We start from the raw sequence: 10,983 nt of genomic DNA on the forward strand, positions 1-10,983 counted from the left end.
ATGCTACCGAGTACCATACGCGCAATAATTGCGGGGCCGAGTAATTGCGGCAAGACTAATGTTCTGATAAGCCTGCTCGAGAGTCTGCACGGCGTACGTTTCGAGAATGTTTATGTATATTCCAAATCGCTGCAGCAGCCTAAATATCAATATCTCGAAAATCTGTTGAAATCGATCGACGAAATCGGCTATTTTACGTTCTCAAATAATAGCGATGTTGTTCCGTCGAGCGAGGCGCGTCCGAATTCAATCTTCGTCTTCGACGACGTTGCATGCGATAAGCAGGATGCAGTGAGAGAATACTTTTCAATGGGTCGCCACTCAAATGTCGATTGTTTTTATCTGTGTCAAACGTACGCGAGGATACCTAAACATCTGATACGCGATAACGCGAATCTTCTAATCCTGTTTAAACAGGATGGTACCAACCTGAAACACGTTTACAACGATCACGTTAACACCGATATGTCGTACGATGAATTTTGCGCTTTATGCCGTACTTGTTGGCAACGCGAATACGGATTTCTAGTGATAGACAAGGACAGCCCTCTTAGTAACGGACGATATAGAAAAGGATTTAACGAGTTCGCGGTACCGCGAAACAGTTAGTCTTTCTCGATATCTTGGGCAGAGACGTTCGTCATGGTTAATAGGCGTAAACGCGAAAAACTTGCGATGGAGATCGAAAAGACGAGCGAGGCGATCCGCAAGAAGCATCGCGCTCTGAAAACCGGTAAGATCGAGGAGGATATTGCGATAGAGAGACGTTTCAAGCCCATCGTCGAACCTCTGAAACAGATCGTCGAGGAATCTCAACCGATTAAGAGAGAGGTTAAAGGTATCAAGGCAGAAGTGTCGAAAAATACTATGAAGAAACAAAGGCATAGCGACGACGACGATGATAACGACGATAACAATGACGACGACGACGACGACGACGACGACGACGACGATAGCGCATCTTATAAATTTTCGAAAGTAACATCAAGCAAAAAGAAACGTTCGAAACAATCGAACGACAATCGTCACGTTGGATTCATCAGTGATAACATTCACACCGCGTACGACGGTTGGAACTGTAAAATTAACGGATGATGCTCCCGAGAACGTTTTCGAAATCACAGACGATTCGTTCGGAACATCTGTCCAGCATCAGATGCAAACGTTGGAAGGTCAAAAACATTGTCGCAGCATTTGGGTCCAATGGGTCAAAAGTACATTGGAGATTTTCTCAGCGGTGGCGGAAAAGAGAAAATTATAGACACCATATATGGCGTTCGTCTCGACAAGGATAGAATGATGCTAGGTAATAAAAAATTTGACGTGGACTGCAATGAGAACATAATTGTCGATGGTGTGCGATATGCTGGCACACCCGGTCTTTACGAGTTGATTTTTAAGAGAATTCCCGATGATCTTATTTATACGGAAAACGATTTGCAAAAGTACAAGAGCATATTGTTAACTACAAGCGCACATAGAAAAAATTACACCGCGAAGGCAATTACGGGGCAACAGAGGATACAAGTACAGACACGTGATTGCACCATTGATGTCGGCCGAATTTACACCAAAGAAAAAGAATAAATCCGGAAAGGGATTACCTAGAGCTATGATACTAAACGATAATAAGATAGATTACGTTTATTGGGACGATCCCAACGAGTTGGTGGATCGACTTCGATTGCTCGAAGCTTCGCATCAAGCCGGCAACGACGCTCACGGCAACGAGATGCTGTCTATCGTAGAGGAACTTCGCGAAGCCGGTATTATTATAAATTAATCGCGTATTCGCGAAAACGAATTAGACGAGAGGCTGACTTTGTTCGAGAAGGACGTGTGAGCATTACGATAAAACGACAAGTTTCAGCGTATAATTATAAAAAAAGCCGAGTCACAAAGGAAAAAAATGAGTGGCAATGAACATCGAAAAGACGGTTACGAACGTCTAACGAATGATTTTGAACAGTTCCTCAATAAAAATATAACGGTTCAAGAACGATTGTTAGATTACTACCGATCGGCTCAAGATCACTATGAAAAGACTCAAGAACGAGTGTTGGATCGTTGTCGAACGACCGTAAATCAGGTCAAGAATAATTACCACCAGGTATCTAACCGCCAAATACCGGAAGACAAAGAAAAGTTATTGATGGATGACAGAAATTTGTAACAAAGAAAACGTTTGACAAAACAACTTAAAACAAAGTAGAGGAACTTTGCGATAGTAATATAAATTAAATTGCGTGCCCGCGATACGAGTCACTCGTAATATAACTCGTTTACGCGCCGAAACATGAGTTCGTCGAAGAAAATTAGCTCCGAGAGGCGACGGCTCGTCGAGGAATTACACGCCCCAACAAGGCGCAATTTTCCTCGAAGACATGTTATAATCGAAGGATTCGACGATCTGTGGCAAGCTGATATCGTCGAGATACGCCCATATTCAAAGTATAATAGAGGTCATAATTACATACTTACCGTCATCGATGCGTTAAGTAAATACGCCTGGGCAGTACCGCTCAAGAGCAAGGCCGGGCGCGAGACGGCTGACGCAATCGCCAAGATAATTCGAGAGAGCGGAAGATGTCCGAAAAATTTGCAAACGGATATGGGAAAGGAATTTTATAACGCCGATGTGCAGAAAGTCTTGAAAAAACATAACATTAATCATTATTCTACATATTCGGTTTTAAAAGCATCTATAATAGAGAGGTGGAATTGCACACTTAAGAACGATATGTGGCGTATGTTTACACTTAATGGGTCGCACAAGTGGGTCGACGTCCTGCCGCGTCTGGTGTCGGATTACAACAACCGCAGGCATCGTACTATCGGCATGCGACCAGCCGACGTAACTTCAACGAGTGCCGAAAAACTCTTATCCACTGTATACAGTCGCATCAAAATTGCAGGGCCGGCGAAATTCAAAGTAAACGATTCGGTACGCGTGAGCAAGATCAAAGCTGCATTCGAAAAGGGGTACACCCCCAATTGGACCACCGAGGTGTTTAAGATTGTGAAAGTGCAGTGTATTAATCCCGTTACATATTTACTCAAAGATTATCGCGGTAAACAAATCTCAGGTGCCTTCTATGAATATGAGCTAAATCGCGCGAGATATTCGGATATCTATCTCGTTGAAAAAATTAAAAGAAAGAAAGGAAACAAGGTTTACGTCAAGTGGCTGGGATTCGATGAATCGCATAATTCATGGATAAATAAAAATGATGTTATTTGATTTATCTTTTGGTATGAAATATATATATTGTAAACGATATAAATGTATACATGAATAAAATATATATCATTATAGAAACACTTTTTTTCCTTTATTCTCCTTTTGTCCTCATTTTACAAATTTATATATAAAACTATTTTTTAAACAAATGAAAAAAATACAAAATATCTTATTCATAATACATATTAAACGTGTAAAAAAAAAAAAATATGTGAAACAATACATGAGATGTAATACAATATATTATAACTGTGTCTGCCAATGTCTCCAGGGTAATGTTTTTGTTGAATGCGGCAATACATATCTTTTATCGTCTAGAGAACTAAGCGCAAGTTTCTTCTCATTAATAGAATAAACCTCATGTAACTTCGAACGTATGCACGTTTGACGTCGAGTCAATTCTATTTCATCATTCAGACAACGCATGTAATCTTCAAAGGTAATAGTTCGTGCTACAACATTATTCTTCACGCCTTTCGCCTTTTTGTATCTTGTTTACCTTCTACTCTCACCGCGTACATCTTCGCCCTGAGTCCAACAAATTCAGTCATAATTAAACCACTATTTTCATCTTTCATTAGCCCGGGAACCTTTTTATTTGCAAGAGGCATTTCGTATGCGTTGTCCACCGGATAATCGCTTGTATCATATCTCGCTATATCACGTTTCATCATCTCATATACATTTTCGCATTCGAGATAATACAACAAGCTATCGGTGTCTGTATACAATAAACTACATTCATCATGATATAAAGGAAGCATATACTCGTGGTAGAATTCGTATAGACAGATTTTTGAAATGTCGAGTATGCACATGCCTACATAAATTGGTTTGTTAAACTTCACCGAGAGTTTATGCAATTCGACGACAACTAAGTTTTCAGTGAAGACGCTGCGACTTTGATCGTGATATTGCAGCCTCCGCACCATAACGACCTTCCCATTGCGTTAATAATTTAATGTCAGAGTGATTACGTACATTTTCCATTGTTTTTCCAAATACTGCATTGTTCATCAATTTATATAAATTTTTTTCAAAATCATTTTTCGCGTTAGTTCTTAATTTTGTATTTAATTCGATATAATCGCGGAGCCAGGTGGATTGAGCGAATTGAAGTATGCGATGTATTTTTACAATTTCAAGTCCATTACGCGTGCATTGTTGAAGATTTCAGTAATGAATGACGTAACGCTTTTTGTCATATACCGTCGCGAGTAATTTATTTTGCCTTGACCCTGGCGGCTTATCGCATGAAGGACAGAACGGAAGGTCTGTGTGTCGATCGTGTAAATGTTTTGGATAGTGAAGGTCGACTTCAAGAATATACCCCGTGTTCGAATCCGAATCAATCGCGTTTACATCAAAATTTTCAACGTCTTCGACCCATTTAAATTCGCCATATGGCAATGGTTGACACATTCCGTAGCCGTATAAATTGTTTATGTCAAAATACATTAAATAAGCTGATGGTTTTGATGGATCGTAAGACTGCATGTATTTATTATTGGCTTTTGCATATCTGCCAGAACATTGACTTAAGCCGCCACGAATACCTTTTTCAATGAACATAACAGCATCAATGTCTCTGAGCAATTCAAATCTTATATCGGTTTTTTTTAACATTGCATCTCAAGCATAGCCGGGCAATGTGTAATAATGCGCAGGATCCAAACCGTAACTCTGCATGCTTTTATCACGAAAGTTTTCAAATACGTCAGATAGCAATAAGACATCGGTTTTCAAGTATAAGTCATTGTATTCGCCAAGAGTTTCGATTGAGAACCGCTGCCACACGTTCTCCGCGTGAGCGTAATCACTCTTTGATACCGTCTGCCCGGTAAGCGAACTATGGAATGATTCGCGCGGTGGTAAACGCGTATCATTCAACCTATCCTCGTGATCCACGTATTCGTACGGAAAGACGCCTTTGCGCGTAAGCAATTCGAAATCCTCGCGAGACAACGAGGAAAATTCAGAACGAGTAATTTTTAATTGATCAATATTTAGAAATGATGCCAATTTTTTGAGACTCGAACTCAAAAATTTATATGAATCTATGAATCTAAACCGTATGCAATTTCGTACTTTGTTCGATTCGGTTTTTACGCCGGTAGCTGTGACATGTTTGGTAAACGAAATATATTTTTCTTTATTAATCGGCAACAAATCTATCTTGCCTTCGAACGCGGTAGCAATTTCTTTTATGATAAAATGCGCGTCGTAACCGGATAAATTATGAAACACGACCGGAATAACGTATTTTTATAATTTAGATTACATTTATTATGCGCTGGACTGCGATACTTGCCGATCAGATGACAATGGTCATGCACCCGCCGATTATCAAGCCACTCATAATGGGTAAGGTGCTCATTTGATTTAAATAGTTTTTCGCATATATGGCAATGCGTCGCATTAATAAATGTCTGTTTCTGCTGTCTAGTTAATTGTTCCATGGGAACATTGACGGATATTCGGGCTTTTATGTCATACGCTAAATTTTCTAATTCTTTCGCGAACCATGCGACGCAGTTCTTATCGCGGCGAAAGTGATACTTTGATAAGGTGTCGTCGTACGAGCATTTAACATAATATGCTATGCTAAATACCTCGTGATGCTGATAGAGCATAGATGATCGTGATAGAGAATCTCGACACGTTTTCTGTTTCGTTCTCCATCTTACGCAATACACATTCTAAGTCAGAGTAAAGCACGAAGGGTACGTACTCTTTGTTAATATAATTATCGAATTCCAAATACTTGTCGTCCTCTCCTGGTAACAAAATGGCACAGTTATTTACTTTTCCGCATTCCACTTCGTGCGACAGCAACTTTTCTTCTAAGTGGAAATAATGTAGACATCTGTAATATAAAGATTTTTTTTTATTACAAATTTAAAAACTGCGTGAAATTTATACATATATTATTATTATTACACTTACCGATCACAGATGAATTTCCTGTGTTCGTTTTTGCTCAGCTGTGAGCTGACCAGTCGCGACAGGTTCGTGATCCACACAAAGTGGCCGAGGCTGACATCGTGTTTATCTTCCACGTAATAAAGGTTGACGTGTTTCTCCTTCTTATCAGCAGTCAGTCGTATCGGTACAAAGTAAAGTCTCTTTTCTTTTTTGTCAAATTCGGTACTGTATACGTTAACCGACACATCATTTAAACGTTCAAATTTTCCAATGTCTTTCACTTTCATTGGAAATTGTATGTCATCAAACTTTAAAACAGTCGAATAATGCGGGTACGATGACTCCCGGTCGGCATGATTTTCGGCGGGATGCAAGGCGGCTACCACCGACCACGCAAAACATGCATTGTCTTTCGAACGCACATTAATTACCGCACGTTTGTTCTTTACTTCCTGAGGCAATTCGATCCAACATCCTGCGTGCATGGGATTAAACTTATTTATATTAACCGTCAGGTTCTGTATTCTTGACAGTGCCCAGCCACTATCACGTTCCTGAAACTCATCGAGCATCGCTAATAACGCTTGGATAACGCACTGTTCGTACCATTCACGTAAATTTGACGCTCTGTACAGTTCATGATTTTTCGTCGCGATACTTTTATTGTCGCGGTCACCATGAATGTTCACAAATTCACCGATGAATACAGTGTTCACTTTCACACTTACGTGTTTCGCGATAGCGTCTCGCACTTGCTCAATCACCATATCACTAGCATCCTCCAAAAAATGCCACGGTTCAATATAATCTGTGTTGATTACAGCTCCGGTCCTAATACGGTTCTTAAACGCGGCGTTGATTTCGCGCCACACGAGCGATTTTTTGCTACCAGCACTAGTGCTCGCGTACTCGCCACCAACGTGCACGAAACGTCTTTCTAACTGTAATTTTGCACCCGCGAGTCGCGCGATTCTCGCTACCACGGATTGTCTAGAGCCAACGGTGAGTCGAGGACGTTTTGCGACACAATATTCTTCGAGCTGCGCGAGACACGCGTCGCATCGTTGCAACCAAGCGAAACATTCCGCTAAATGTGTGACCTGCGAGCATTGCTCGAGCAGTTCGCGTTCCACTCGTTCAATATTTACCATTTTTTCAAAAATGTCTATCACAATATTTTCATGTTAAGGAAGTATAGTATCATAACGAAGTTCCACTAGTGAAGTTTCACTATGTTCGTCAGAAAGCTTGCCACGAATCATGTGATTGCACGTATAAAGCTTTGAGATTATTTCATCATCACAATTACCATTATAATTTGATATATCAATAAATGTACGATAATGGTATCTGCCATGTAGAGAACAACGAAACAATCTATTTTCATGTTGACGTGTTAAGGTAGCACAGTATTTACTTGTATCAGAGGCAAGCGAGTTATCAAATCCAAGTTCTCGACCACGAAGGAGATGCACTAACAGACAAGAATGATTAGTGGTTTCCATGCTCTTTTTTCACTGAGCGTATTAAAAAAAAAAAAAATAATTGTTCAATGTAAGCACACTCTGCACATGTTAGCTGGAATATATACAAACATGGGTTGGCGACATTTGGAGCAGATACGTCCGTCAAGTTGTTCGAGGAAATTTGTTTCGTGCATTTGAACGGCGTCCATTGAGTCCAATTCGATGTCAGAAAGTTCAATCATGCATGATGCACAAACGGCAAGGGCGCCACCCGTCGAGTAGTAAAATTGTATCATGCAATGTTTCGTGCGATTCAAAGTGCGTAGTTCAGCAATTGATACAACGCGAATCTCAGGATGTTCACTTAGATCACTGTCACATCCGCTATCCCCAGGCAACTCTTCGTCAGACGATACTTCTTCAAGAACTTCATCCGCGATACGATTGGCCATTTTCTTAGTGTGTGGACACACAGATTGGACACATGTTGCATGGAATGTATATAAATGTTGGTCTTCGGCAATAGTCGCAATACTTGCCTTGAAGAACAATGAATGTATCAGTTTCGTGGTGTCGAACGGTGCGCACTACTCCCAAGCCCATGAACTCACTGTCGAACATGCATGATACACATATTATTTGAGAGCGATCTTCGAACGTATAATAAAATTGCATCATACAACATCTTGTATTTATATTTAATGCATTATATTGCCCATTTGATAAGACTCTTTCCACGAGATCCTCAGGGTGCTCACTTTGAACAGATCCACTATCGTCAGATAATACGGCTTCTTCGTCTTCATCGACTAAGTTATGATTATTTCTCTCTAAATCTTCGAACTCAATCTCCATACTATCGTCCGAGTCTATGTCTTCGATACGGTCAGCCATTTTTTTTACGGCTGCATATTGCGATCGATTCGGTATGCTTCCGAGACACCTACTGAGGTTTTGAGTGCTAATTATCCTATATATATTTCTTCTGCAATTCCTTTGTCCTTTATCTAACTGGGCGGCAACGTCATTATCAATCGTCATACATATTGAAGGATTATGTGCATTGAAACGGATCATGTTCACACCGATGTTTTGCGACTTTTATTTAACCAGTGTATTCGTGTCATCCAGTGGTAGCTAAAATACCCGCATCTGTCTTAAATCACCCCTCGCGAAAAAAATCAACTTCACATATCAGAGGATCATGTGCCTTGAAAAACGGAGAAGAGGGATCATGTTAACACCGATGTTTGTGACTTCTTTGTTTAACCGGTGCATTCGCGTCATTCAAGGTATCGGTGCCTGTTTTGAATCATTATCTCGCGACCTCCCACGTATCAAGGAGCAGCATTAAATAAAAGATGATCATCTTACCTCTTTTTAAATTGTTTTACAAACGTAGGGTGTCATGTATCAAGGCAGATAACGAATTGGTTAGTTAAAATTATGTAAGTGTATATCCTTTGTTCATCCGCGTATTTTGCGCTTATCGATAGCAGCGGTCAGCACATACGTATGCATGTATGTATATGTGTACGTATGCGTATACATTAAGTAAATACGTATATGCATGTACATACATTGACTTTTTTTTTTTAACATACTTAATTTGACGTTATTAATCGCGGTTTGATCGTGTAAAAATTAATAACAAATAAAATAAGCAAATATTAATTCTAATAGCGAGCGTAGTCACGGTGTATGCTTAGCTCTATCCTTTGACCGTAATAGTATAGCATAGATAAGCTCCAAAATGTAAATACACAAAGCGATGGAGAACGCTCTCGCTCGGCCCTTTGTTACTCAGTCTTGATCGTGCCCTCACTTGATTAACACCGGGAGTGATTAGTGAGTTAAAAAGAAAATGAATTCAGAACTCTGCAACGGACTCGAGTTGATGCAAGATTACCTGCACAGAGTTCTCTGTCTTCTCCCCGTCCACACATTGGACAGAATTATTGCTGCAGCGGAATCCGCCCTTCATGGACATCCTCCTCAAGACGATATATATATTGTATATTTATTTAACATTTTTACCTTCCTCCCGTCATTTATCGTCATGATGTTTTGGGACATATCCCGACGCATCCTGGCTGAGGATGCGGAAGAGTCCCAACAGATCTGGGTACAAAATGCAGTGCAAGAAGAGGAGGAGGAGGAGGAGGAGGAGGAGGAAGTGGAGGTGGTAGATGTAGAGATGGAGGAAGAAGTGGAGGAGGACAAGGAGGAGGACAAGGATCCAATATCATTTCGATCCTCTTCTCCGAGGACGAGGATTCCGCGGATGGAGAGGCCGCGGACGAGGACGAGGACGAGGACGAGGAAGCCGCGGACGAGGAAGCCGCGGACGGGGAGAACAATAACAATAGTAATAGTAATAGGGGAGGGGGGGTGGCAAGCGGCGGCGGGCAGCGGCGGGCAGCAGTTACAGGCGGTAGTGGTGGCAGGCAGCGACAATTAAGCGGTAAATTTTTTATTTTTTTAATTTTTTTTTTTTAATTGTTTTTTTAATTATTATTTTCTGCGCGGCGGCGTTAGGCCCGCGCGCTTCTAAGAAATTCGCGGGTCGGTTCAAAGTCGGACAACGAGGGTTTTTCTCCCCCCTCCCCCTCCCCCCCCCAACGGCGGTTATCACGTGCTGAGGTATGCCGCTACCGACAAAGCATCCTGTTTTGATAAACATTGGCCGGTACATTGCCCTTGTTTATCAAAACTGATAAACGGTGCAAGCACGTGTACAGTGCGTTGCATTGATGCCTGGGGTACCGATTTTAGGGACCACATTTCTTTCTTTGTTATTTTTATGTTCATGACCGAATGCTGCGTCAACGATTACCGCAGATTCCCTAAAATCAGTACCCCAGGCATCAATGCAACGCACTGTACATTCATACCTACTTTCCCGCACCCACAGTTCCCCCGCACACCTCACCCTCCCTCGTTGCGCCAGGCTTTGAACCGGCTCTTATATGCTACTCCACAGGATTGTTTTAAAACTATATATTTGTCAAATATCTCCTTAACACTTCCCAAGTTGTGTTTAAATTCTAGCAATCTGTCTTCAACACTCAATTGCCAGTGATTGAGAACGCTTCTCCATGGAGGATTATTATTTTGCAACCAAAGGATATGTTCATTGAGAAGTTTGTCAGCAGCTGATAAATTTTTAATAAATTTAACATTTTTAATAAAATAAATTTAATATCACATATTAAAGAAATTTATAAAAACACAATTTAAGAAATTGTAAAAATAAAGACATGCAACGTAAAAAGTATTTTTTCAATTTGTAATGAATTTTTATTTTAGGTAAATTAAATCTTTCTTACGGGCACAATTTTCCTCTTCATC

The 10,983-nt window shown here is 40.6% G+C and overlaps 1 protein-coding gene across 1 annotated transcript; it reads right to left on the reverse strand.

The window, feature by feature from the left end:
• Positions 1–5,630: 5,630 nt before the first annotated feature.
• LOC120359475 lies at positions 5,631–8,084 on the reverse strand. The gene is made up of 3 exons (XM_039457054.1): positions 7,758–8,084; positions 6,188–7,266; positions 5,631–6,107 (listed from the first exon to the last, which is right to left on the reverse strand). Exons 1-3 carry the CDS (start codon positions 8,082–8,084, stop codon positions 5,846–5,848), a joined length of 1,668 nt encoding a protein of 555 aa, XP_039312988.1. The 3' UTR covers positions 5,631–5,845.
• Positions 8,085–10,983: the final 2,899 nt, after the last annotated feature.

Source organism: Solenopsis invicta, chromosome 14 (genome assembly GCF_016802725.1).
Source record: "Solenopsis invicta isolate M01_SB chromosome 14, UNIL_Sinv_3.0, whole genome shotgun sequence".
Taxonomy (NCBI): domain Eukaryota; kingdom Metazoa; phylum Arthropoda; class Insecta; order Hymenoptera; family Formicidae; genus Solenopsis; species Solenopsis invicta.

What these genes read in the sequence shown, in the direction of transcription:
- LOC120359475 (XM_039457054.1), bottom strand. Translation starts at nt 8,084, where the DNA reads ATGGCCAATCGTATCGCGGATGAAGTTCTTGAAGAAGTATCGTCTGAC. An exon ending in AATGTCGCCAACCCATGTTT is followed by an intron (nt 7,267 to 7,757) that starts GTATATATTCCA and finishes CAATGCTCGCAG; the next exon opens with GTCACACATTTAGCGGAATG. An exon ending in AGGAAATTCATCTGTGATCG is followed by an intron (nt 6,108 to 6,187) that starts GTAAGTGTAATA and finishes TTTATATTACAG; the next exon opens with ATGTCTACATTATTTCCACT.